The 27,049-nt window shown below is 39.7% G+C and overlaps 3 protein-coding genes across 7 annotated transcripts; all 3 read right to left on the bottom strand.

Moving 5' to 3' along the window:
* Window positions 1-2,329: 2,329 nt before the first annotated feature.
* On the bottom strand, window positions 2,330-6,086 carry LOC103714703 (endochitinase EP3-like). 4 transcript variants are annotated; one of them, XM_089930205.1, is made up of 5 exons: window positions 5,932-6,086; window positions 5,632-5,804; window positions 4,558-4,652; window positions 4,061-4,364; window positions 2,330-2,931 (listed from the first exon to the last, which is right to left on the bottom strand). In XM_089930205.1, the coding sequence occupies exons 2-5, from the start codon at window positions 5,720-5,722 to the stop codon at window positions 2,519-2,521; spliced, it is 903 nt and encodes a 300-aa protein (XP_089786331.1). In that variant the 5' UTR covers window positions 5,723-5,804; window positions 5,932-6,086; the 3' UTR covers window positions 2,330-2,518. The 4 variants fall into 4 exon arrangements, with proteins under 4 accessions (XP_089786331.1, XP_089786332.1, XP_038989619.3 ...); XM_089930206.1 differs by having other exon boundaries at window positions 4,531-4,652; window positions 5,932-5,980; XM_039133691.3 differs by lacking the exon at window positions 5,932-6,086 and having other exon boundaries at window positions 5,632-5,912.
* Window positions 6,087-7,170: 1,084 nt separating this feature from the next.
* On the bottom strand, window positions 7,171-9,585 carry LOC103715375 (endochitinase EP3-like). The gene is made up of 2 exons (XM_008802979.6): window positions 8,911-9,585; window positions 7,171-7,779 (listed from the first exon to the last, which is right to left on the bottom strand). Exons 1-2 carry the CDS (start codon window positions 9,305-9,307, stop codon window positions 7,367-7,369), a joined length of 810 nt encoding a protein of 269 aa, XP_008801201.3. The 5' UTR covers window positions 9,308-9,585; the 3' UTR covers window positions 7,171-7,366.
* A 6,440-nt stretch (window positions 9,586-16,025) lies between these two features.
* Window positions 16,026-25,977, bottom strand: LOC103715374 (diphthamide synthesis DPH2 family protein). 2 transcript variants are annotated; one of them, XM_008802978.4, is made up of 10 exons: window positions 25,720-25,977; window positions 25,387-25,571; window positions 24,224-24,332; window positions 21,416-21,812; window positions 20,993-21,062; window positions 20,799-20,866; window positions 19,485-19,600; window positions 19,290-19,396; window positions 17,754-17,893; window positions 16,026-16,739 (listed from the first exon to the last, which is right to left on the bottom strand). In XM_008802978.4, exons 1-10 carry the CDS (start codon window positions 25,798-25,800, stop codon window positions 16,504-16,506), a joined length of 1,509 nt encoding a protein of 502 aa, XP_008801200.3. In that variant the 5' UTR covers window positions 25,801-25,977; the 3' UTR covers window positions 16,026-16,503. The 2 variants fall into 2 exon arrangements, with proteins under 2 accessions (XP_008801200.3, XP_038989620.3); XM_039133692.3 differs by lacking the exons at window positions 16,026-16,739; window positions 17,754-17,893 and adding an exon at window positions 18,538-18,776 and having other exon boundaries at window positions 25,720-25,926.
* Window positions 25,978-27,049: the final 1,072 nt, after the last annotated feature.

Here is a 27,049-nt window from a genome sequence, read left to right as displayed (position 1 = left end):
TATAGTTAAATGAAAATAGATGAGAGATATAGTTGTTAAGATGAAAAGAAGAATTAGTTTAAATAAGAGTATATTCAATGAATTGAGAAAAATATCTATAGTGAAGGAGAAAGAGGCTTATATGATTCGGACTTTTGGATCAAGCAAAATTGGATTCGAGTCGGATCGAGCTCATTTTTATTGACCCAAACTAGGCTTGGGTTGAAAAATATAAAATCTGAACCCTATCCAGAATTTAGATTGGGTCAAATTTTTGAACCTGATCCAATCCATAAATCTTCAAATCTAGAATGCGTTGGGTCTAATCAGGCCAGGATCAAATTGGGTCATGAGTTGACTAGATGTATTTGTAGTCCTAATCATATCTTTTTCTCTTTTGCATATGTTAGAATATTAAAATATGCAACATGTATACATGGCGTCAAATGAGGCCACTTGTCGCATGGCTAATATTAAAGGTGTCATCTGTGCAAAGTTGATTGGCCTATGTGGTTTCCACCTGAGGTGGACTTCTGCAGTTTTTTTAAGTATAAGGAGGATCTTATGGTTATACAGGCATTGCCTTATTCGTGTAACTACTATCAATCAGAAAAAAATGAGGTAGTTTATTGTGTTCATCACATATTTTTAGTTTTTTTTTTTTAAATGCTAAATGGCTAGTATGTAGTCAGCCCATCACTTGTCTAAACAAAATTGTTTGCAAAATATATATTTGGGAGAAAAAATAGAGAGCTAGGAATGACTTCAATGATGGAGGGTACCAGAAAGAGCATCGTTTCATAGGCTTCATTTTAAAAGAGGAGATTGGTTTGTGTTAGAGATTTGTATTGGGATGATTCGGCTTTCGCTCTATTCAATCTCTGCTTGTGGATGGAGGTTTTGATTGTAATCTGACTAGCCAGCCTTCTCTTCCCCTGTGTCAACTTTTCTTGACCCCTTCATGCATCATTTCATTTGTTTAATAAAATGGCGATGACTTTGTCTTTATTTTACCATCAAACTGATGCACATTGTAGACTTAGCCAATATGCATCTATCTTTTTCATATTTAAAGATTAACTAGAGGAGAATATTTTTTGACATAAATCTTGAAGATATGATCAAATAAGTTTGATATCATCAAATCTAGGTAGATTTTAAAAAGCCTTGATATCAAGATCAACCAAAGATCCTAGGCAATTGCGAGAAGATCATTTCTATAATCACTTTCAACATTTGTACTTAATCAAATATTAACTAATTATAAGAAAGATTATATTCTACAATTTTTCCTTTATTTGTAAAATCCTTACCTTTTCAGCAAGAAACAAATTAATGTGGATACTTTCGCAGATAGGAGCAGAATCCTTCAACTGTAAACGGGGATGCCTAATATCATAGACTGATAAAAGAGTGTTATATGGGTTTAAAAGTTTGGGCTGATCGTCCATCATATAGAAAGGAGCTATGAGTCTATGACGGATGGTATTAGAGCCAGGTTTAATATGCATTACGATCTTTTCAGCCCTGTGGATCTTTCACTAGGGATATTAAGGTCATCTAGGACTCAGGCCACAGGCGGATCCCTTTCTTGAATACGAGCTAACCTGTGACAAGGGTGTTACAAGGTACCTTATATGGGTTTATAAGCTTGGGTTGGTTCCTCGGGTAATAACTTAAGTTTTTGGGCTGTAAGTCTGTGATATGAGCTACTATGAAAAAGGTTATTTTGGATTAAATGAAATATTTAGTTTTCTTTATTGTTTTATGAGTTTCAGAGTCTTCTATTGTTACTTCATCTCCATTATTGGAAAGATCTTCTTTCTCAAGAAGATAGATTATCATGTGCACTACAAACTTACCTATGTAATAGTCAACCGGTAATTTAGAATGCCGGCTCAATTAGTATCATCTATTTTGGAGCTAGATGCATAAGTAGAGGCATTAAAATATTCATTTTTAAGCTTATGAGCATTTTCAGTGTTTGAATATGATGAATGGTGAGAATCTCCACTTTGGATGGCCTATATTGATATTTGCATTATAATCATTGCTCAAGCAGGTGAAAAGGAAAATGTCATGCAACACAGCAGGAGAGCCATTTTGGATTTCACATTAAAGCACTCAAAGCTACTACAAAAAAAACAAAAAAAGTTGGATTTCCTACTCTAGCTCTGAACAGCTTAAACATATCAGATGCAAAAGTCATGCCAAAAACATAAAAAAAGGTAGCCTCATATCATGCCAACCTTTATTCAACAATTTCAAATTAATATTGATTCCTCTCATTTTAACATGCAATGGACTTGGACCTAGGTAAATCATAAAATTAATATGAGAAGAAGGAATATGTAGGTAGCCACACCTTTATTCAATAATTTCAAATTAATATTTATTCCCTTCCATTTAATATGCAATGGACTTGGAGCTAGAAGGAATAGATAGGTAGCCACACCTTTATTCAATAATTTCAAATTAATATGTATTCCCCTCCATTTAACATGCAATGGAGTTGGAGCTAGGTAAATCATAAAAGCATCTAACAAGTAAGGTTGTCTCCTGGAGCCACACCAAATTGCTTGCAGTAATCCAGGTAGTATCCAACGCGTTTATTAACTGTTTCCGGGTTCTTGCCATCACACTCAAGAGCTCCATTGATGGCTCGAATCGTGGCCCCGAACCCTTGGCCAGAAGTTATGAGCGAATGCACGTTGGTCATCCAATACCACAAGGCTGTCTTGAATGATATAACAACATCATTAGCCACGGTTTCAGGTGAATTCAAGCCGTCGAATCCAATGCTTTTTCCTGCAGGACCGTAGTTAAAGTTCCAGGATAGCTGAATTGGGCCACGGCCGTAGTACCCCTTCCCTGGAACGCATGGCCACTGTGTGTTGGTCTCATCGCAGTAGTCCTTCGACGCGCCGTCGATCTCTTCTATGTAGCAGAAATCTGCAACGAAGAACCTTAGAAATCAGTCATGTTGCTGGATGATTCAGCAGCACTAATTGATTAGATGCAAACAAAAACATTAAGGGTACATATGGAGCAAACATAGAAGGTAGCCTGTATATATTTGGTTGTGTTGCTACTGAAAAGCTGGACAGAGAGCAAACTAGCAGTTAAATTGGAGGAAATGATGAACAAAAAGTTCTGGGGATTCTTTTGGGTGAGTTTCCTTCTTCCTATGGTCTCTGAACTATTTGTACAGTTTGTCTCGTTTCAGTTGTGCAGCTTCGATCGATGCTTTAATTTGACGGCATAGGAGATGCACTGCTCTTGGGTCTCACATGACTTCATGATCTTCCGATGCATGCGTGCATCTTCAAGAATCTGATATTATACATATGCTTTTTGTTGGTGGGTTTCATGGCTACTGGAAAAGTCTCATTCACCTCGGCAGGGAGAACCAAAGCATATTCGAAAGAAAAATATCTTAAGAGTATATGTTTACTTATGCCATGGGAATAAAGCAATGAAGCACTTAAATAGTCTTTGAAAAACCCATATAAGAAAGAAATAGAGATTATACCAATTCCAAGCCTACAACTATTTCAAGAGAAAACTATCATAAACTATTTATGGCTTGAAACCATCATTTATGCCTGTTTTATTTTCTTTATTTTAAAGGCATGGATAAGATTACCCTTCACTCCAAAATTTTAGCCCACCAGAAATATAGGAATGGGAATAACATGGGCATAACTTTCCCATTCCAATTTTTCTTCTTCTCGACTCAAACGCAGCCTTAAATGAAAACAAAGAGCAATATATCTCGCTAGACATGCCATGCACCAATATCTTGTTGATTATGCTGTCCGACTAGTATGGATAAGAGTATCCTCAGCCAAAAGTCATTCCAAAATTTTAGCCCACCAGAAAAGTAGGAATGGGAATAACTATTCGAGCAGGCATAACTTTCCTATTCCAATTTTTCTTCTTCTCGACTCAAACGCAGCCTTAAATGAAACCAATATCTTGTTAATTATGCTGTCCGACTAATGCTTAATCCATTCGACTCTGTCTATAAAATCCTACACCATGGGTCGACAGGAATAAAGTTATACTTTGGAGAACTTACGTCCAGTCTCATGGGTGACATGGGCGAAGAATGCTGCTATCTCCCTCTTGGAATCATCCACGGTCCCATCCCGGCCAAAGTTGGGGTAGGAGCCGAGAGCATCAAGGAACGCAGCTCTTGTGTAGAAGTTCTTGCCGACGCACCCGTTATCCGCCTGATTAATAATTCCGTCGAAGAATTGCTGCGTGACAATATCCGCCACCGAGACATCGTTGGGGGGAGGCGAGGACTCGCATGGGCCCTCGCGGCAGCTAGGGGCGGCCCAATGCATTTGGGGGCCTAAGGCGAACTCGCTAAGAGAGGCCTTCAAAAAAAAATGATAAAAAATTTTAATAAGGGTAAAATACTCTAAAAATTTATTTAAAAATAATTCGTCTATCAAACAAAGCAATTAAGACAATCACTACAAACAAATCAAAATATAAAAAAGTTGAAAATGATAAAACTTGATAATGTCAAGGAAAACGAACTCAAGTTCCAACAAAGCAGGGCCGAACTTGACGGTGAGAAGCGGTGCCGGAGACTGATGGATGGAGTTGGAGAAGAGGCCGAAGACGCAACCGTCGAGATTCGAGAACGCCCAGGATGCAAACTATCCAAAAACAGTAAGATGAAACCAACAATCAAAATTAGAAGAGAACAATGAGAGGTTAGATGATAGAATACGCTATGAGAGCTTATTTGACAGACAAAGCACTCATTAGCAGCCCTGGCCCAGTCCACTATGCTGCTGTCTTTTTATATCGTTAGCCTAATCTATGTTCTATAATCTTTGGCCCAGTTGGCCCAGACCACTAGCATCACTAAAGGATAAAAGAAGGCGTATTATGCATAAAGAGTTGTTCCAAACATGGATGGAGAGAGAGGCTGCAAATTGTGACAGAATCTACAAACAATCTCCATTACAAATCAGATTTAGATGTAAGATCTTATAAAAAGAAGTTGAGCCCAACTTTAAATGCGATCTTGGTCCTCTTCCCAGGATTACAAGCACTCAAATCCAACACCCTTAAACATAAAATCAGGAAGAAATTTTGTGATCCTAACTACTCCCCTGAGTCCCCTCATGGAAGATCTCAAGTTTGCAAGCCCATCTGAGAGTCTGAGACTATTGAGTGGATTTGAGAATGGAAGATAAAAGGAATTATTTTGGTATTTTGCTTTCTATTTGTTCATAGGCATTTCCTCAAACATCTTTCTTGTCCATCTAGAGAGACTGTGAGAGAGACTGAGAGAGAGACTTACAACTACAGATACTGAGATACAGTGGTAGTATACAGACGGAAGAGGCAAACCTCTTGGTCCTCTTCCCAAGATTTATAAGCACTCAAATCCAACACCTTTAAAGTTTAAACATAAAATCAGGAAGAAATTTTGTGATCCTAGCTACTCCCCTGAGTCCCCCCATGGAAGATCTCAAGTTTGCAAGCCCATACGAGAGTCTGAGACTACTGAGTGGATTTGAGAATGGAAGATAAAAGGAATTATTTTGGTATTTTGCTTTCTATTTTTTCATAGGCATTTCCTCAAACATCTTTCTTGTCCATCTAGAGAGACTGAGAGAGACTTACAAGTGCAGCGGGCTGACGTGAAGAAGACGGGAGTCAGGGACTCAGGGGACGGGAGGGAGGCGAGGAGGTTGCGGGAGATGAAGATGGGCATGGGCGGTGCTGCGGCCGGGGGATGCCGGGGAGGTGGAGGAGACGACCGCGCCGGCGAGCGGTCGGTGAAGACTGAAGCAGATCTGCAGAAGAGGAGGTCAGGAGTCAGGAGGACGATGAGGATTGAGGAGTGGACGACGATGAGGATTTTAAAGAAAGGGACGATGGGCGATGCCGCGATAGGATTGGGACGGCATCGCGGCGACTCACCCTCAGTGGCTCAATCGGCTTGTCGAGGTAGCCATTGGCTCTGCGCCTCAACCTTTACGGACCACTGCAGCTAGGAGATAGGAGTCACTATCGGGCGGGGCCTTTCTTTGGGCCGGGGCGTTGGGCGACCGCCTAGGCCGTCTAAAGCTTGGGCCGGCCCTGGACAGATGGTATTAGAGCCAGGTTTAATATGCATCACGATCTTGTCAGCCCTGTGGGTCTTTCATTAGGAATATTAAGGTTATCTAGGACTCAGGCCATAGGCAGATCCCTTTCTTGAATAGGAGCTAACCCGTGACAAGGGTGTTACAAGGTACCTTATATGGGTTTATAAGCTTGGGTCGGTTCCTCGGGTAATAACTTAAGTTTTTGGACTGTGAGTATGTGATATGAGCTACCATGAAACAGGTCATTTTGGATTAAAGGAAATATTTAGTTCTTTTCTTTATTGTTTTATGAGTTTCAAAGTCTGCTATTATTACTTTAATCTCCTGTATTACTGCTCCATTATTGGAAAGATCCTCTTTCTCAAGAATATAGATTATCATGTGCACTACAAACTTACTTATGTAATAGTCAACTGGTAATTTAGAATGCCAGCACAATTAGTATCATCTATTTTGGAGCTAGATGCATAAGTAGAGCCATTAAAATATTCATTTTTAAGTTTATGAGCATTTTCAGTGTTTGAATATGATGAATGGTGTGAATCTCCACTTTGGATGGCCTATATTGATATTTGCATTATAATCATTGCTCAAGCAGGTGAAAAGGAAAATGTCATGCAACACAGCAGGAGAGCCATTTTGGATTTCACATTAAAGCACTCAAAGCTACTACAAAAAAGAAAAAAATGTTTGATTTCCTACTCTAGCTCTGGACAACTTAAACATATCAGATGCAAAAGTCATGCCAAAAAAAAAAAAAAGGCAGCCTCATGTCATGCCAACCTTTATTCAATAATTTCAAATTAATATTTATTCCTTTCATTTTAACATGCAATGGACTTGGAGCTAGGTAAATCATAAAAGCTCTAGCAAGTAAGGTTATCTCCAGGAGGAGGAGGAGGAGGAGGAGAAAAAGAAGGAATATGTAGGTAGCCACACCTTTATTCAATAATTTCAAATTAATATTTATTCCCCTCCATTTAATATGCTATGGACTTGGAGCTAGAAGGAATAGGTAGGTAGCCACACCTTTGTTCAATAATTTCAAATTAAGAAGAAGAAGAAGAAGAAGAAGAAGAAGGAGGTAGCCACACCTTTATTCGATAATTTCAAATTAATATTTATTCCCCTCCATTTAATATGCAATGGACTTGGAGCTACAAGGAATAGGGAGGTAGCCACATCTTTATTCAATAATTTCAAATTAATATGTATTCCCCTCCATTTAACATGCAATGGAGTTGGAGCTAGATAAATCATAAAAGCATCTAACAAGTAAGGTTGTCTCCTGGAGCCACACCAAATTGCTTGCAGTAATCCAGGTAGTATCCGACGCGTTTATTAACTGTTTCCGGGTTCTTGCCATCACACTCGAGGGCTCCATTGATGGCTCGAATCGTGGCTCCGAACCCTTGGCCAGAAGTTACGAGCGAATGCACGTTGGTCATCCAATACCACAAGGCTGTCTTGAATGATATAACAACATCATTAGCCACGGTTTCAGGTGAATTCAAGCCATCGAATCCAATACTTTTTCCTGCAGGACCGTAGTTAAAGTTCCAGGATAGCTGAATTGGGCCACGGCCGTAGTACCCCTTCCCTGGAACGCATGGCCACTGTGTGTTGGTCTCATCGCAGTAGTCCTTCGACGCGCCGTCGATCTCTTCTATGTAGCAGAAATCTGCAACGAAGAACATTAGAAATCTGTCATGTTGCTGGATGATTCAGCAGCACTAATTGATGAGATGCAAACAAAAACATAAAGGCTGCATATGGAGCAAACATAGAAGGTAGCCTGTAGATATTTGGTTGTGTTGCTACTGAAAAGCTGGACAGAGAGCAAACTAGCAGCTAAATTGGAGGAAATGATGACAAAAAGTTTTGGGGCTTCTTTTGGGTGAGTTTCCTTCTTCCTATGGTCTCTGAACTATTTGTACAGTTTGGCTCGTTTCAGTTGTGCAGCTTCGATCGATGCTTTAATTTGACGGCATAGGAGATGCACTGCTCTTGGGTCTCACATGACTTCATGATGATCTTCCGATGCATGCGTGCATCTTCAAGAATCTGATATTATACATAAGCTTTTTGTTGGTGGGATTCATGGCTAGTGGAAAAGTCTCATTCACCTCGGCAGGGAGAACCAAAGCATATTCCAAAGAGAAATATCTTAAGAGTATATGTTTACTCATGCCGTGGGAATAAACCAATGAAGCACCTAAATAGTCTTTGAAAAAGCCATATAAGAAAGAAATAGAGATTATACCAATTCCAAGCCTGCAACTATTTCAAGAGAAAACAATCATAAACTATTTATGGCTTAAAACCATCATTTATGCCTGTTTCATTTTCTTTGTTTTAAAAGTATGGATAAGAATACCCTTCATTCCAAAATTTTAGCCCACAGGAAAAGTAGGAATGGGAATAACATGGGCATAACTTTCCTATTCCAATTTTTCTTCTTCTCGATTCAAACGCAGCCTAAAAGAAAAACAAAGAGCAATATACCTCGCTAGACATGTCATGCACCAATATCTTGTTAATTATGCTGTCCAACTAGTATGGATAAGAATATCCTCAGCCAAAAGTCATTCCAAAATTTTATCCCACCAGAAAAGTAGGAATGGGAATAACTATTCGAGCAGGCATAACTTTCCTATTCCAATTTTTCTTCTTCTCGACTCAAACACAGCCTTAAATGAAACCATTATCTTGTTAATTATGCTGTCCGACTAATGCTTAATCCATTCGACTCTGTCTATAAAATCCTACACCATGGGTCGACAGGAATAAAGTTATACTTTGGAGAACTTACGTCCAGTCTCATGGGTGACATGGGCGAAGAAGGCTGCTATCTCCCTCTTGGAATCATCCACGGTCCCATCCCGGCCAAAGTTGGGGTAGGACCCGAGAGCATCAAGGAACGCAGCTCTTGTGTAGAAGCTCTTGCCGACGCACCCGTTATCCGCCTGATTAATAATTCCGTCGAAGAATTGCTGCGTGACGATATCCGCGACCGAGACATCGTTGGGGGGCGGCGAGGACTCGCATGGGCCCTCGCGGCAGCCCGTGCCGCAGTAGTCGCTGCCGGTGCCGCAGTAGCCCCACTGGCTGCAGCAGAGGTCCGGCGAGCAACCGCAGTTCTGGGCGGTGGCGGAGGAGATTATTCCAGCAAGTAGGAAGGGGAGGAATAAAGTTATACTGCGTGCCATCTTGGCAGATATTTGAGGGTAGTGGGGAGAGAAGTTAGATGTATGGGGTTGAGACTGAGAGAGGGATTTATAGATGCGGAGAGAGAGGTTGGGAGTTGGGGAAGTTTGAATTCAAGCGCTTGGAGGCTTTTTTTGGTGGATTGACTTGGCTTTTTTTTATTTTTTTATCCCCCCTCTTTCGTAGTGGTGGGAATAGTAGTGGTCTTTGGTGGAATAAAGTGGGCGCCGACTTGTTGGATGGCTGCTGCAAGCAACTCCAAGGATATCGTGCGTCACGCAGGGAAAAATTGTGGGTGTGAATAAGCCAAGATTTCATGGTGGGCGCTGGCAAATTATGATGGATCTGCAATGAGGGATGTTAGATATTTTTTTCCAATGCATTGAACGTGCTTTGATAGGTTTTTTTTTGGCTATCCAGTTTGCATACCTTTAGATGTGGCATGTAGCACCCGGGAGGATCCTTCAAAATTTTTCTTTTCATCCGTTATATGAGAACTCGTACGGTTTAGTTCCACATCGGTTATTCGCCGAAAAGATTTTGAATACTTATACAGAACTAAAAAGCCCAAAAAAATACCTTCCAGTTAGCTATTTTGGATGAGGTTTCAGATTGTTACACACTCTCTTTGTTTTGTTCTTAGCGGGTATTTAGTTTTATCAACTTGGAAATAAAAGAATTTTTAGCATCTTCTCCTTCAAAAAAAGAGCAGGCTGCTGTTAGAAGTATGCCCTAGAAGCCAATCTGGCTGATACATTATTAATTCTAGGGACATAATTTTGTACTTGACTATTTATTATTGGATAAATAAAAGGCATCTTTTCATTCATATTATTTATGTGTCTATGAATCATTCAAGAAATTAATAAGATGATGATATATATTCTCAAGAGTTGAGAATTTGAGCCATGTATCATTGGTGATTAATTTCTAAATGCTCCTGATCAATGGATCATCACGAGGACGGTGATCGATCCGATCAGTGCACAGATCACTTTCCTTCTGGATGGACGAGACTTGAGTCCACAGTGTAGGGACACTGAAGTGATAGTGCAGGTGCTTGTTAGAGAACAAGGGTACTGAGCGTGACCAAGACAAGAAGTCACTTGGATGTCTATCCACTCGTCAGTGACTTGCTTGATGTTGCAGTAGTGTGACTGGTCCTTTGACCTGCGGTGCTTCGGCTACTCATAGTGAGGTTATTGTAGTTTGACTGCACACATACATGGTCTCTAGCCATATGGGTCCATGCAGTGTAGATTGGCTGCAGTAGGTTCACTATAGGAGTAGGGTATGCACCTACAAGGAATCTATCGACCTTGATAGAAGAGGAGTGATCCTATGTGATTTGTTAGACTGAGTTCTAAGACCTTGGCCAGGGCAGTAATATATAGTGGAGAAAAAGTTTTCCACTATCGAACTCGAGTTGAATAAATTTTGACATATGACAGACAATGGGGTTTGACGAGTTGTCCATGACCTCCGTCCTGTAGGGATCTACGATAGTAGGACTGTATCACATGATAACTGCACCTAGAGGTTCATCTTTCTATTCTACTGGGTAGCCACTACATGCTGCTAGGTGTCACTGGTGGATGGTGGGACTCACAGGGATTATCTCGATGATCGATAAACCCTAATGAGTAGAGTTGGAATCGTTCCAATCCATTGAAAGGAGTTTTCAATGATATTGTGATAGAGATCATAATATATCTCACTACCAGTCAGAGTAGAACCTATGGGGTCACACACATTAGAAGTATTGACTGATCCGATGGTTAAATCGTGATTAGGAATCACAAGTAATCAATTCGATTGATATTCAGTTGAAGAAGGAACAAAGGGAATTAATTAATTGGACTTGAAACAAGAGTCCTACTTCGAGTAGGATTCCTAGAGTCCTAATTGGATTAGGACTGGGAATCCTAGTTGGAGTAGGACTGGAATTCCTACTTGGAATAGGATTCCTCAATCCTAATGAGATTAGGAGTTTTTGAATCAAAATTGGATTCCTACTTGGAGTAGGATTTCTAGAGTCCCAATCGGATTAGGACTTCGGATTCAAATAGAGTCCTAATTGAATTAGGACTAAAATTAAATATTTCCTAATTTGGATTAGGGTTTCTTAAGTCACAATTAATTATTAATCTAATGAATCAATAAGACTCCTAATTGGATTAGGATTGAAGAGTTCAATTGAGTCAAAATTGATTTAAGTTCTAATTGGATTAGGACTTACCTAGATTGGATCCAAATTGGTTCACCCTTGGGCTAAGCCTAATTGGATTAGGGCTTGACCACATTAGGGCATTCCAATCCCTACCTAATATGGATTAGGGTTTACCATGAGGAAGGGGATAAGCCCCTCCCCTTTCCACGTGGAGAAGGGAGAAGAGACGGCGCCCCCTCTTAGGAAAGACATCAAGAACTCCTAAATGTTAGGAGCTCCACATGTCTATAAAAAGGGACTTGTGGGCGGCACCTAGGGCATAGAAGAAGCCCTCTTCCTCCTTGCCGTACGCCTCCCTCTCCTCTCCTCTTGGTTCAGCCGCAAGCAAGGAAGATAAAAGCCAAAGGTGTTGGCGGCATCCTCTTCCTCCCTTCTTCCTTCCAACGCAGGGAAAAGAAAGAAGGCTGCGTGGGGATTCTTCTTCTTCCTCTTCTTCATCCTTCTTCTTCCTCCTCTCAAGCACAATCAAGGGTTGATTGAAAGAGAGGAAATCAGCCATCAAAAGCTATCTCTGCAAGGGAGCTAGCACCTCGGTGAGATAGAGAGCTTGGATCGGATCCTGCTTCGTGTGGATACCCGTAGAAGCCGGACACTTGAACGGCTTCAAGCGAACCTTCATCCTAGACCACGAACTTCAGTTTGCGGTGATCATCTACCCGCACAAGGTGAAGATCTGATCTTCTAATGTATTTAAAAAGTTTTAATTCTTATCTAACTACGAACGGTTCATGAAACAACGTTCATGCGATGAACGTTGATCCCGCTTATGCCGATTCCGCTGCCATCTGAATTTTTTTGAAATATCAGCGGCATGGGCGGGTTCCCAACAGCTGCATATTTATGTATGTTTGGAATTTGGATACATTTCTTCTTCTTTTTCTCAAAGTTCCTTCAAAAGAATTATTATTGGATTGCCATCAGATGAATTCCAAGGCTCAAACTCTGGAACTCCGCCCATGCGGAGGAGGGCCTTCTTCTACTTCGTGGGAACTTTGAGAATTCGTAGAACAATTCTGAAAATTCAAACTCACGTCAAAAATTTTTGAAAATTATTGATAGAAACATAGAAGATCTTTGAAAAAAAAAAGAGGATAGAACTTTCATTAATTCTTTCAAACGGAGAAGGTGGGAATCATGCGTGCTTCATGGATGAGAAGTCATTGATTGGGACCTTGGATGCCAGTTTGCATTACATCGTCAACAGAGAGAGGATAGGGGCGTACGGCACTATGGCTTGCCACGAGGTGCCTAGTTGACTTGGTATCTTCCTTTCTTTCTAGAACAACAAAGTCAGAGACAAACCTCGTGTAAGCGCTGCCAATAATCTCACCATCAAAATTTTCAAATAGATTAAAGCTGTAGTGCTTTTGGCGTGTGATGTTTGGGAGTCAATGACTCATTTTTTAATGAGAAGTTAGAAGCGAAGGATAGTGGAAGATAACAGGGTTTGACATTGGATATTTGACTATCATCCGGATGCTCTTTCCAGCCTTAGAAGTCTTGTTCTGCGCCGCCAAAACACGGTCAATATATAAGACATTGTCAAAGGATTACAAAAGTCCTCCCTGGCTAACTGTTGAATAGTTTAGGCGAGACATCTAGAATCCATACGATGAATGCCTTAGATTTCCGCATCTTTGTTTACCAACATGTTATATCTCTGTTTATCAACTTATGTTTGAGCAATGCAAATATGTAGCATCTCTGAACTTGTTTATATGATAAAGAGTCATATGGTTACACTGAAGCTCCTGTTGCAAATAGTTTTAGGGCCTTTTTTGTTAAAGCACTTGGAGTTGCCATAAATTTGGGATTGCATGTTGTTATGATTTAAGCACTGGCTGTTATTTTTCTGGCTAGTTAATGTAACGCAAAGCGCAATATTTGTTTGTTTAAGAGCAACCAGCTCATGAAAATTGACCATCAGTCAGGATGTGTTGCTACATTAAACAAAGGCTTTCTGATAAGTTTGCAGTTAAGCATGATTTGAACTTCTGCAATTGCTCGGCCAATTGTGACCAAACATGAGCTTACTAGTAATGTTGATAGATCTCTCCAGCAAATTATTTGATGCAATTGCCCTTGTTATCAACTAATGAGGGGTGCAGCTTGGATATAGAGGATGGTACACAGCCGAGAGTGGTGCTACTCCTTTGAAAAGTGGTGTGAAACTGGCTGCCATGAAGGAGTACCTTACATTACCGAGGGGTTGCTATTCTCCTCTTCTACGAGCAATGTGTAGATACTGAGGAATCTATCAACCCCATGCTATTTGAGTGCCATAGAGCATAAAAGGGAGGAGTCACCAGAATTTGGAGGCTTTTCTTCAGCACATAAAATGGAGGAGTCACCATGGAATTGGAGTTCATAGAGTGATTGCCTTATGCTATGTGGCCTATCATACTTGACTAGCCAGAAATAGGAGATTGTTTGAGAACTTGGATGAGAGGCCCCTAGTGATTGTAATGGAAGTACTCCGCATCTAGGATTTCTTTCGGGCCAAGAACTCGAAGGGGTTTTTAATAGCTACGAAAATATGGGGTCCCAGATTTTGCATCTTGTGTGATTCACTTCTTTTATGAACCTTCATCCTGAGCTTTCTCAAGATCAACCTTGTTGTTAGTGTGAAGAATAGAGAATAGTATGGAAGAGCTAGCTTTGTTATCTGTGATGTTAGATCAACCAGGTGGCAGTAGACAAATCCCCATTTTATGACATTAATAATCTCATTGGCTGAATAAGAGTTGTGTGGAAGGGGCTAGTTTGTTGCCATCAATTCACTAATATCCCCTTGTTGGATGATGTTCAGAGGCTTATAGCAAATATTATGGTCAAACATGTTTATAAGAAGGATGATAGTTGATGGGGGGCAAAATGGATCACCCTGCTCGCTACAGTTGGGCCACCCAATTTCAGCCAAATAGACCCCAGCACCAGTTGAGCCGGACCTTGGTCCCACTAAGAGCCAATCCGAGCTCGAACTTCATCGAAGGCTCAGCCGATCTTAGACAGGTCTCTCCGTTGCTACAACCTGCGCTGACCTTCTCCGATGCTCATAGCAAGGCGCCCCTCATGGGACGAAGTCGTGAGGAAGAAATTGTCGTGCACGAAATGCGTACGTGTGTGCTCCCCCAAAACGGACAGTACCTTTCTCTCCACCGAGCTGCTCCAGCACACTCCATAGACAATGCACCTTGGCCGAGCTCAGGGCGCCCCTATATTCACCGACGCACCCTGACCGAGCTCGGGGTGCCTTATCCAATAATGCACCCCGACCCCCAAGCTCGGGGCGCTCTACCGAGCGCATCTCGGAATCAGGGACGCCGAGCTAGCCTCAGCACTCGTCAAGCCGACCTCGCCGAGTATATGATGCGACCTCTCAACAAGCTCGGCCTCGCTCACGGCCGTATCTACGAGCATGCCCACACCCACCTACGTGGCCGTACATCGCAACACCTCCGCTCCATGCCTTACCTGCTGGCCAACAACAGTCAACGACAACGCCATGCTACTCCGACTGTCCCTTTCTACGACCGTCAACGCCTTACCGTTTACAAGAACGGACCGCGCTGCGCGCCACAAGCAAGCCTCCTCTTCCTCAACATTTCGGCAGCTCCCCTGACTCCTCCGGCGTGGTCACTTTCGGACCAAATTTAAACCACAATAATAGTATAGTGGACTGGATGGCATCCTTCGTGACTGATCACAACAGCAGGAGGCTCCTCCTATTTTACCCCAATGGCTCCGAGATGTACTTATGATGGATGCCGGTGGTTGTATCTATTCAAGGAGGCATTCACTCTGATATGCACAGGTATGCATGACAGACTAAATGTTTGGGCATTGCATACTTCAATTTTTGCAGAACATTTCACATTACGTCTCCATCTCACCCACTATTCCGACCACTCCATCTCACCCACTATTCCAACCACCGCTGTCACCATACAAGCGGCTGAAACGATGATAGATTTGAAATAGTACTGATAGGACACTATGGGATGAGTGGCTCGAATTAAGATCCATAATTATACAGCAAATTTGAAGAAACCCCCAACAATTGAACCTATGATCAGATATTAACACATCATCTCACATTAAATTACTCGATGAATGCCCTGAAGGGGTCCATAACCGGACTAAAGAAATGATCCAGTGGCTCTAACTGAAAAGAATATTGATTGCATAAACAAATGCATAGAGTTTCATAGAGCTCTCCATGATCAAAAATCACTAAACCATCTAAAATATAGTTCGAATCAACATTTTTTTCTCGATTGCAGAATTCCTCGCTTGCTTGCAAATTCACTACCTTGCACCCTCTCAAGGTTCCATGTTCAAGTTTGTAATGACTTCATGGCAACAAAAGAACAAATTTAAGTTCTTAAAACTCTACTCTCTGCATCGCAATTAGTTGATGAACTCCCATAGCTTGTGCAAACTTATGTTATCAACAAGTTGTCCATAATAAACAGTTTCACAAATACATATAGCAGGTGAAAAGTGCCTCTCCTCAAAGAATATAATGCCGTCCAAATATGATACATGGAAGAAAGAATATAAACAGAACTCAACTCAGGTAAAATCAAAAGAAAACTGACCAGTAGCAATTGATTGATTAATGCGGAAGCCTTCGTCATTAGAGTAGAACATTTGAATATCGCCTTTTCCATAAAATATTTAAATATGATCTTTACTCCAAAACTGCAAAAACAAGTGGCAACCTTGCTCTTTACAGAAAAAAAAAAACCCTCCATTGCAACGGAGAGCTCATTTGTGATCTTCCACTCGCACCACTTCTGGATTTTTCCTTCATTTGATCATCAAAGCGGCATGTCGCACGGTAAGCTTTCTAGGCTCTTGATAATTTATCCTTCAGTAATCATACAGACACCAAAAAAGGGTGACAATTGCATGCATTCAGTGCACTGACATGATATCCAAGCAATCATGTCGAGCTTTTCCCTACTACTTCTCATCCTCGTAACCAGATGCCTTGCCAGTCCTACCAATTACATAAGATTGAGGAAGAGGATTTTCATACTGCATGTTCAGACCTTGGAACGATCGAGCTGCAAAAAACTCTGCCCCAGATCTAGCTTTTCCTTTAAATAACACAGAATCTGTACACTGGTTTTTCAAATTCAGAGCCTTCTCTGTAGCCTCCGCCAAGGCAAGAGACGACTCCTTGTGTTCTCCATTTTCTGTCAGCATACAAGCTCCAATTGTCAGACTCGCGAATAATAAGAGAAAGTGACAAACATAGAGCAAATCTCGGTAGCCTATGTTCGAAGAAAATGGAAACGGGTTTATTAATCCCGACCCAGGTGCAGGCGAAATTCCCCAGGTCACTGGCACCAGCGCCTGGTGACTTTACCAACCAAGCCCGTTGGTACCCACAACATATGATTTGGATATATGAAAAAAAGTAATAAAGCCAAGGGAATGTGCAGCAAAGAAGTTGACAATGAAAGTGTCAGCTAAAAGCAGAGGTAATTAATTAAAAGCATGTAATAAAATCTATTCATGAAAAGCACTTAATTATTATGAAATTAGAACATCAAGGGGGATAACATCTGTATCCATCTTTATGTATGACACAAAGAATAACTAAGCTCATAGTTAATCATGTCCAAGTAAGTTTCATTGACTAGATCAATTTTTGGTGGTATAGATAGAATGGATCAGTGCAAGAATAAGGTAACCACTTCCAATCTTCCATTAGAATAACAGAAATATTCATGAATTATGTTCAAGATTGTTCAGGTCAGTGTTGTGTGGCCTTCTTCTAAAAATAGCAACAAAGTGATCAGTTTCAATAGTTCAAAGATGCAGTGAGATCGATCATTCTTCATCTAGAAGTGCAACAACTTTTTTCATTATTTTTATGTTATAGCTACATTTGTTCAAAAAAAGCTAATATTAGAAAACAAACAGATTCTTGTTTAATTATCATCCATTACATGCAGAGTCATCTTTTACTGTCCTGCATCACACAAAACAAAAGCATAGGATGGTAATGATCCAATTCTAGGATCCAAATGGAAATTACTGATTGCCACATGTTGGATATCTGAATAAAATAATGCCTTTAACATGACAAATAAGTAAACTTTCATGCAAATCCAACTTTTAGCAGTCAAAGACTAATGAGCATGAAAATGAAATTTAATAATTCAACAGGAACATAATTAAGGATCATATCACAAGAATAATACCTAGAGGCTGAATATCTTCGACGTAGCCTCCTTGAATAAAAGAAAACCTAGCTTCTTCTGTGTCGTTGACAACTTCAGATGTAGGAGAAGCTGTCAAATCCTGAAAATTTATCACGTATTCTCCTGTCCATCTGCTTCCCCTGATAAGATCAGGACTATGATTAGATTAGAAATAAAGATGACAAATTGTTTTATGCAGAAAACAAGTTCATTTAAGTAAGATGACAAATTGTTTTAGGCAGATAACAACTTCATTAATGTAACTATGTAAAGAAAAGGAAAGAATTGCATCACTAGACTACTACCAAAGTGATCCAGGGTCACAAATTCACATGACCTGAACAATTATGCATGGATAGGCCATGACCATCGACTTGAATTTTGCCTATTTATATGTGATTATGCAATTCATTACTTCAAGCAAGGAAAGCCAGTAAAACATGTTCACAGAAGTGTGTGAAGTTCCTTTTAGGGGGGAAAAACAACTGAAGTGTCAGAATGGAGAAAATAACCCACCTGTTCTTTTATGGTGTTTAAAATAACAAACATGGTGAAAGTAGAACTGGCATGAATCAGCAATTAGCTTTATGATTTGCCATGTTTGATCTTCTTACAGATTTCAATGAAAATTAAATACACAATAAAAATTAAAGAAAGGTGATTGAAAACTGGCCAATCCGTCCATATAGAAAAAAAGCTAACACTCATTTACAGTTACTAACGAATATCATCTACATATAACTTAACTGCCAAAGCGATTAAGAGCTTTTGCACTTCTGCAAGAAATATGCAACTGACTGTAATACTTATGAATGTTAACTTTCCTTGTAACTGCTGGTATCTAATTAACCACCACCCTTTGGTACTCTCTTACTGTATGTAAAACATCAAGTGTATAACCGCAAGGATTCAAGTCCTGATGAGATGTGGCGAGACGGGGGTGTATGCTGTTCCACGGAAAAATCCAGGACAGTCCCATCCCACAGGACTTGAATAAATGCATGAGGATGTTCCCTCTGCAATCTGCAGAGAAACGGGAAAGAAAATTCTAGAGGCAAAAATAAACATCCAAGAAGGAGCATTATAGACAGTTTCTAACTATTGAATATATGAATAGCCAATAACCAATCAGAGAGTGATCATGGTGGTCATTGCTCTCATACATTGGAGAAAAAAATCAATGTATTCTCCTGAGTTATTCAATTATTGCAGGTGTTGTGAAGTTGAAGCAGAAGTGATGCAACATGCATGGTATGGAGGTTCAAAAGCTAGCTTGGGCCGGGCCTAGTGCTCGGGGATTTTAAGGCTTTCTGCCCTGTTTGCCTGTGCATGTATGTGCATCTGTCTGTGAGCACCCAACTGCAGTCGCAGCTAATACAATGAATAAAATCAAATAACCAGTTGCAATGGCTGCAGAAAGTTAACATAGCTGCAAAGATGCGATGGGCAAAACCAAATAACCGGCTGCAATACTGGGACTCAGATGAATTAGCAATTCAGCATGGCACAGATTTGGATATTCAAATAAAATGGCACCTGCTGAAAGCTAATACGGCTTCAAAAGGGGTGATGACTGGAGCCAAGAATTCTTTGCTATCCAAAAGTGCAGTTTGGGCACAAGAGACATAAACAAAAACATCACACTGCAAAACAAGAAATTTGATTGAGATAATTCAACCATGACCACATAAAGAAGAGTAAATCTGTGCTTTGCTTGTAAACAGTAATTACCTCAGGAAAGTTGGCGAGTTTGGCAGAGTTTGGTCTTCCCATAACAAGTGTGTAGGACTTCTTCCCAGCCCTCTCAATCAGTTCTTTCATTTGTTGAATTATACGAAGATAACCAGCTGGAAAAGGCAAAACCAATTTAACATAAAATGCCCGAAAATAGAAACCTGTTTGGCATGAATTTTAAAGAATAACTTTTCATTATTTGTTCTTATCTTGGTCCGTAACTATGTAAAATACGCCATTCATTCAACCCCTCAGCAGTAAGAAGGCAAAAGAAGCATTGCACAAAGAGAACACTCTTTAAGAAGTACTCTTAGGTATAGCAGGGAACTTTATGATCATATATTGCAGAATGAGGAAATATTTTTGAGTCACAATAAAAGGATATCAGTTGTTTTCAAAACATTGGAGAGACATTTCAAACGTCATGACTAGATGTCAATTCAAAACCTAAGTCCCAAAAAATGTAAGTCCCTTAGGATGAGGAACAATTATTTAGGTCACAACTTGAAAACTTCCAAATGTCTGGGAAGTTGCTAATGAAGTTAAACCCTAAACAAATAGCTTGGGTAATTGACTTTAAATTCATGATTTCTAGGAATGACAGATATCATGGATTAGTCATTTAGGTCCAAAAAAAAAAACTCCAAAGTGTTGATATGAGAAAAGTTAAATAAAAAGTTAAACCATAAAATTGTGATACTACAAAGTGTAGATATGAGAAAATGTGCAAGTGAACTTATCCAGTCCATAACTTTTGCAGTATATATATATCAAATATTTCATGATGAAGGGTCCTAGATAGAAGGTCATTTACAGGTTGACAAGTTATCGTGTTAAAGATCTTTCAGCATGGCATGGCTATGACAAGAAAAGCTGCATGGTAGAAATTTCTTTGGGTTTAAAAATTCATGGTGAGTGTGTTGCATTTGTCCTGATGAGTGATGACTGGTCCACATTATGCAAGATTAAAAGTTAGAACTAAAGTTCCTCAGAAACGTCATAAAAAATAGAAGTATGGGATCATTGATGATTGAATAAGCAATTACAATAGCATATAGTCTCAAAAACAAAGCAGTTTCAATGATCCTGTAAGAGAGTTCACCCAGAGAAAACCTTTGCAAAGAAAATTAGCAGAGTAAACCTTTATTCCAATCACACCTTGTACGATAATTTAGGATCAATGTTAATTGGATCTGCAACCGACATGGGTTTTATCTATATCATCTGTGAAATGATAATTTGGCCCTATTTCAAAATATAGCACGAATATGTCTAACAGAATATATGAACGAATCTCTAAATTGAACATACCAACACCAAGAGTGCCCACCAAAATTCCAACAATGTTTGCATCCTTTGCTTTCTCCACAAGGTAATATCTACAGAAGTGATATATATCAGGGCACACTGTTGGTGAGCATAGAACAGTTCTCTCCATGTCCACAAGTTGATTGGCATATTACATGCTTAAAGAAAGGCATACAAGAAATTATTACATCAAATACCTTCGCTTAAGAATCCTCCTCTGATAAGCAAAGTCCTTCAGCAAGTTGCTTTGCTCTGCATCATACCTGACTGAACACGACCAAACCTTAGAACACAAAAACAGCTCCAAAAAATATCAACATAATTATGGATGGAGAGAAGGAATTATTTTCTTATGAATCCATATTTTATGCATGTATTTTTGCATTTAAAAGGATAAAAATATAATTCTGACTTATAAGGAATTACGAAATACTTTTAACAAATAATAAAATCTTTAAACCAAAGGCCTAGATATTTAATTGACTTGCAGCATCCACTCAAATTCAAGCATCCTAAAGTCTTTCCAGATTACAGGATCCATTGAATATAATAATGAGTAGTATTAAAAGATGAGAAGATGATGATTCAAAAACAAATAACAAAACCAAGAGTTATCTCACCTATTTCACAATTGTTGAATGTGAGCACAACATTGGTAAAGGCAGGGTTCTCAGAACCAATCCAGAACAACAAATAGTCCTCCATCTTGTGGCCTACTGGCATATTCCATATCAGTCCACCAAGACTGTATTTGGTACAAGGCTCCAATTTATTGCAATCAACAGAAATAAGACTAGAATTTCCATTTGCATACTTATGAACTTCCTCAATATCAGAAACACCATTATGAGAATATAATTGCTCCTTCTCTGTCATTTTATCCCCTGATGGATTTATACTTGAACAAGCAACCTCTGCAAAGTGGACACTAGAGTTGGACACACTAAACTGCAACAATTCAGCCATTACGGTTTTGAGATTCTCCAAAGCATGTGCATATTCCAATCCATATAGGACCTGCGCTTTCCGCACATAAAACAAAAAAAATTAAGTAATTCACAAAAATACGCATTGAAATATGTAAAATCAAATCAGATGCCCTACTTTGTACTTTGTATGTTCTGCCAGAGCCTTTTGGACAAAGTGAGAAAAGCAAATCATAAAGCAATAAATTACACTGCTTATGCACTAATCAATAACATGATTCATATCGATCATTCTATAAAACGAGAAAAATAAGTATGGCAACTAAAGTATACAGGCAATGAAGAGAATGTAAACATGAAACAAAAGCAAAGACGAGTGGCATGCTCAATGTGTTGCATACTAGTAATGACAGTGAAAAAGAATGATGTTAATAGCAAAGGCATTCCTTTCCTTTTTTTTGAAAAAATTGGGGGGCAGGCAGTTGAAGTGGGAGAGAATAGCAAAGACATTCAAAATGACGACAGTGAAGAAAAAAGCGGCAAACTATGTAAAGAGATAGAAAGTAAAGAGAAATATAGTGTCTATAATGAAGATCAGAGGAGGTTCCCACACACAGAATACTTAACCTGCAGAGCAGGGTAAGGGCAGTGAAACTTAAGGGAAGTAGGGAACTTGGATAAAGGTTAAAAGAATTCCAAAAAGGAGAGCCATTTATAGAAAATAAATGTCAAAAACAAACATGGAATACATAAATCCAGCAACAAATAGATTCTAGAGGGTCTACTACTTCTCATGAATCGATTGTGCAAATTGATGTACATATCATGTTATATTACTATGGAAGTCTAAGAGGGGCAGCCCCTCTTAGACTTCTCAGGTTTAGAATAGAACGAACACCCTCGAGAACTTGGTTTGGAGCAAGCAAAGCAAGAGGCAGGCCCGCAGTTCCTTTTCTTCGGTCAGTCATTCCCGGCAAGCAATCAAGCATTCCATCGAAGCAAAGGAGGCAAAGCAGTTCCTTGAGTTTGTCCATCGAGCCAGTAGCACGCTTGCAAAGGGTTGAAAGCGGACAGATGCCATCAAATTGTTTGTGAAAAAAATGCCTTAAATCCGTTCTTAGAGTTCGAGAAAAAAGCGCATTTTTTTGAATAAAGGGGGTGGGAAAGCTGCAGTAATTCTTTGGAAAAGTTCTGTCATAAATGGATATTAAGTGCAGGAATGCATGCTGAATGGTAATGGAAACAAGTGCCAAAATATGAACAAAAGTAGATAATTCAGTTCAAGTACCACAATCTAAAGGCATCAGTTTTGATTACAAAATAAAAATAGATTGCATAAGAATCAAAAAGATGTGGCAACATCCACTGCAAATATCTTTTAGTTTTTCAATTAAGCAAAAAATGTCCGTAGATAATGTGTTTTGGATCTACGTTACAGGAAAATTTTTCATATTGAAATATCTCACCTAGTCATTGGAAGACATATATCTTGGCTAAAATAAAAATACAAATGAGATTTACTAGCTTTTAGAAGTTGGGCCCTCAACATCGATATAACTTCTTTAAGGAGAAGAATGTGCAAGTTCATATTTAAAAGAAAACTTACAGAAATAACTTTTTTACTGAGATTACATATTTTTGCATGCTTTAAGATGTTCAGATGTTGGATTCTCTGACAATTACACCATAAACAAAAGGATCTTTAAGGACAAGCAAAGCCTTGTGTTGCTTGTGCCCATACCAGGATCCAATTACCTTGACCCAGGATTTCAAAGGTATCTTGAAGAAAACACATATTTCGCTGCATCAAGCAGGGAGACATGTTCTTATAGTAAACTGATTAACTACAGGAGTTCAGCTTTGACCATAAAACCTAGAGATACATAAAGTAATTTGCATTCATGACGAGCTTTTTATATATATTTTTTCTTGAGAATGATGTATGCTGAACTTATGAAGTTCACAATAGAAAATAGGCAAATATGTCTTAGGGTTTTACTTTAAAAGAACATATTAGGGTATTGGTTACCAATCATAAGTAAGTCTTGCTTTATCATGTTCAATAAATATTCTATAGCGTAAGTTTTACTTTATCATGTTCAAAAAATGTTCTATAGCATGCGACTATCTTTTCTAGACTTTTGCACAGAGCTTAGACCTGTCATCATCAAGGTTTGGTATATTGATCCATACCACCCAGTATGGGTGTATACCACTCTGTACCAGTAAGTTACGAGGCTCAATACAGTAATGCACCGACACATGGTACAGATGCGGTCTCACCTCCAATAGTATACCATGTGTTGTTATGGGGAGTGCACCATACCAACCCATACCATGCAGGTAAGCTACCAAAATGGTGCCTGATACCGGTGCAACAAACCTTGGTCATCATATGGGTTGCATGAAATATGCACTTATGCAGAAAATGATAGTGCTGATTGACTTTCATTTAAATCTAATCATCATTGAGGTAAGAGTGATAAGTTATTCAATCCATACCACTATATGCTTGCTGGCGGTGGATAAGCAGTGACGCAGAGACTCCGCACAAGCATTTACATCAATAGAGGCTTTCCCAAAAACGAAAAGAGCCGGCAGAGTTGATGTTCTGCAAGTAGTAGAAAAGAGAATCTGAACTTTGCTGACAAACAAAGCAATATGAATCAATAAAATACATCAAAGGAAAAGCCGAACAAAACTCCTAAAACCTGATACTAATGTAAAATTAAACATAAATTCAAGACACTTAAGTTGAAGAAGCAAATTTTTGAATAAACCACCACTTACAGGGGGGGAAAAGGAAAGTATGAAAGTTGATTCTTTGAAATACTGAGACTGATATAATATGACAAGCAATAGGGTTGAAAAATGGAACCTCAGCCATACAGTATAAACAAGTTTAACTAGCTGAGCCATTTCAAACACAATAATCCACAAATCCATGTCCTTTGCCACCCAAAATTACAGTCTCAATTATCTATGCTGTTTATATCCAAATCCAAAGATGTGACTGCAAACACATAGTTTCGTCCAGAAATACCGTAAATGCAATTCACACACACCATGAGCTAACATCTCAATTCAAACCCTGAAATTTTAACTAATCGAACAAAACAATCTAGGAACTAAAAGCCCCAAACCCAAAGCCTTTACCACTAATACTCTTCGGAGAACTAAACTTCTCTCCTGAGACACATCAGCCCTGAATTCCCAGTCTCAAACACCATCTCTTAAAATTAAAATCTCCAAAGCCAAGAATACTATAACTTCTGAAAACTAATCAACCCACCCAACAACATGCCACTCAAAGGTCCATTCTTTCTCCACCACTAAGGCAGTCGCTTCACCAATTACCCCTAAAGACAACCTTCTCCAGCCTTAAAACTTTTAACACATCAAACGTCCACTAAAAACTAATGTTTCACCTCAAGACCATAAAAGGTTTAACTCATCAAACTATTACAGCAGGATCTAAACCCAACTACCCACAGCCCATTACACTAAATATTTTGAGCAAGAAGCCTCTCACAGATCCCATCTTTATCAGCCACCAAGCTAAAATCTACAAAGAGCGACCTAAAAGACACGATCTTTTAGAATCAAAAGCCAATAAAATCGAAAACTCCAACCACCCAGAATCGCAGAACTCGATGAGAACTTACGGGCTCATGCACGCGTGGCCATAATGCACCACACAGTCGGCGTCCACATGCGAGGCCCCGATCTCGTCAACACAACAGCTACCGTACGCCGTGTCCGCCATGACGTACAAGCGCACACCCTTCCCGAGCTCGCTTCTCAGGGCTTTCGCCACCCTCGTCGAGTCCTTCAACAGCTCGTCCGGAAACTAGAAAGAAAGATCAAATTTTGAGAACTTTGGGTACTAGGATTGAGAGACAAAAAAAAGTGGGGGAAAGGAGGCTAAAACCCCACAATTTAGGGTTTTTCTCGTCGGCAAAGCGATTGGGGATTGAGAGAAGGGGGCGAAGGAGAACCTGCAACGCGACTTTGGTGAAGTTTCTGGTGCGTATGAAATCGACCGTGCGGGAGATCTCGTAGTTCGCTTCAAAGTCCATGGCGAAGAATCGGCGGCGAAGGCCCGGGAGAAAGAGGAGCCGAAGAATAGCGGAAGAGCAAAATCCCACCGGGTACGGGAATTATACAGGGTTGGGTTTAGATTGGATCCGAGAATATTTCGCCCAAACGCGATAAGATTGGTTTCGGACTTTCATTAATGATCGGATTCCATCGGTAAAATCGCTACTCACGAGGGGTTTGGGATTTAATTGCTGGATTCAATTAGTTAAGTCACTTGGGTTTTGGGATTTAATTGTTGCGCTCGATGATCCAATATGTCCTGTTGTTTGGTACAAAGTCTTTCCAATTGTTCAACTTCAAATTTACCTCAATACACATTAAGATACGGCTAGGTAACAATTTTCTTTTTCCTTTTTTTATTTTTTGTTGCAATGGATGGGCATACAGTGAATGCATCCAAAAAAAATTAAAAGATAATAAATTTTGGAGCGCTTTACACAACTCTCTCCCTCTCTCGCTTACCTAGAGGGCTCTTCTGGAATGGTCAGCCATAAATTCGCGGCCCCATTAACCTCTCTATAGACATGCTTGGCCTGAAATGCAACATCTCTACCTACTATGGCCCGAATATCTCTAAGCAATGAGTGGTAGCCACCCATGTCACATGTGCACATCTAGATTTAGCCGATTACCAGAGCTGAGTTACCCTTAAGCAGAACTATGCTGGCCTGCAGCTTATGTCGAGCTTGACACAGCACAACCTAAGCAGCCCTAAGCTCCGCCACAGAAACAAAGATGTCAAAAATTTGACATCCACCAGCAATAATTATTTTGAAATCCAGGCCTTTGATCATGAAGCATGCACCACCGTCCTACCACTATCTAGAACACATTTTCTTTCTCTCTCAAAAAAAATATAATTGGCGTGCATCTAATCGGTGTGTGCATCTAATTTCTGTGGAGTTATCAAACTAGTTGCATCCTTTCTTTGAGCAGCAACTTGCAATATAATGGTGACTGAGCCAGGTAAACCACCAGTGTTGTTGATAACTTGATGTCTAGCTTCAATTTCTTTCATTATTAATCAAGATTTATGTAAGTTGGCAATGTGGCCGAACTTGATAAGCCTTTTAAATCCAAATGACTGGACAAAATATTGGTGGTCTGATTAATGCTAGCTCCGGCCCAGATAGTTTAATCTTTTCTTAATCTTGTTTCGCCGTTGCAGTCATTTCTTTTTTTCACTTTGCAAAAGCATGACACTGGTGACTCCTTTTTCTAGGTCGA

The sequence above is a fragment of the Phoenix dactylifera genome, chromosome 4 (genome assembly GCF_051530095.1).
Source record: "Phoenix dactylifera cultivar Ajwa chromosome 4, Ajwa_hap1_PhDact_Kaust_v1.1, whole genome shotgun sequence".
NCBI lineage: Eukaryota > Viridiplantae > Streptophyta > Magnoliopsida > Arecales > Arecaceae > Phoenix > Phoenix dactylifera.
Note: the sequence above shows the minus strand (reverse complement) of the source record. Positions and strands in the feature narration are given on the sequence as shown.

Bases quoted from the DNA above. Each gene is read 5' to 3' on its own strand.
- LOC103714703 (XM_089930205.1), bottom strand. From the start codon at position 5,722: ATGCCCATCTTCATCTCCCGCAACCTCCTCGCCTCCCTCCCGTCCCCT. The intron at 4,653-5,631 runs GTAAGTCTCTCT...GTTTTTGGATAG, and splicing joins CACGTCAGCCCGCTGCACTT to TTTGCATCCTGGGCGTTCTC. The intron at 2,932-4,060 runs GTAAGTTCTCCA...TCTTCGTTGCAG, and splicing joins TGTCACCCATGAGACTGGAC to ATTTCTGCTACATAGAAGAG.
- LOC103715375 (XM_008802979.6), bottom strand. From the start codon at position 9,307: ATGGCACGCAGTATAACTTTATTCCTCCCCTTCCTACTTGCTGGAATA. The intron at 7,780-8,910 runs GTAAGTTCTCCA...TCTTCGTTGCAG, and splicing joins TGTCACCCATGAGACTGGAC to ATTTCTGCTACATAGAAGAG.
- LOC103715374 (XM_008802978.4), bottom strand. From the start codon at position 25,800: ATGGACTTTGAAGCGAACTACGAGATCTCCCGCACGGTCGATTTCATA. The intron at 20,867-20,992 runs GTATTTGATGTA...TCACTTCTGTAG, and splicing joins AGGAGGATTCTTAAGCGAAG to ATATTACCTTGTGGAGAAAG. The intron at 19,397-19,484 runs GTAATTACTGTT...CTTGTTTTGCAG, and splicing joins AACTCGCCAACTTTCCTGAG to TGTGATGTTTTTGTTTATGT.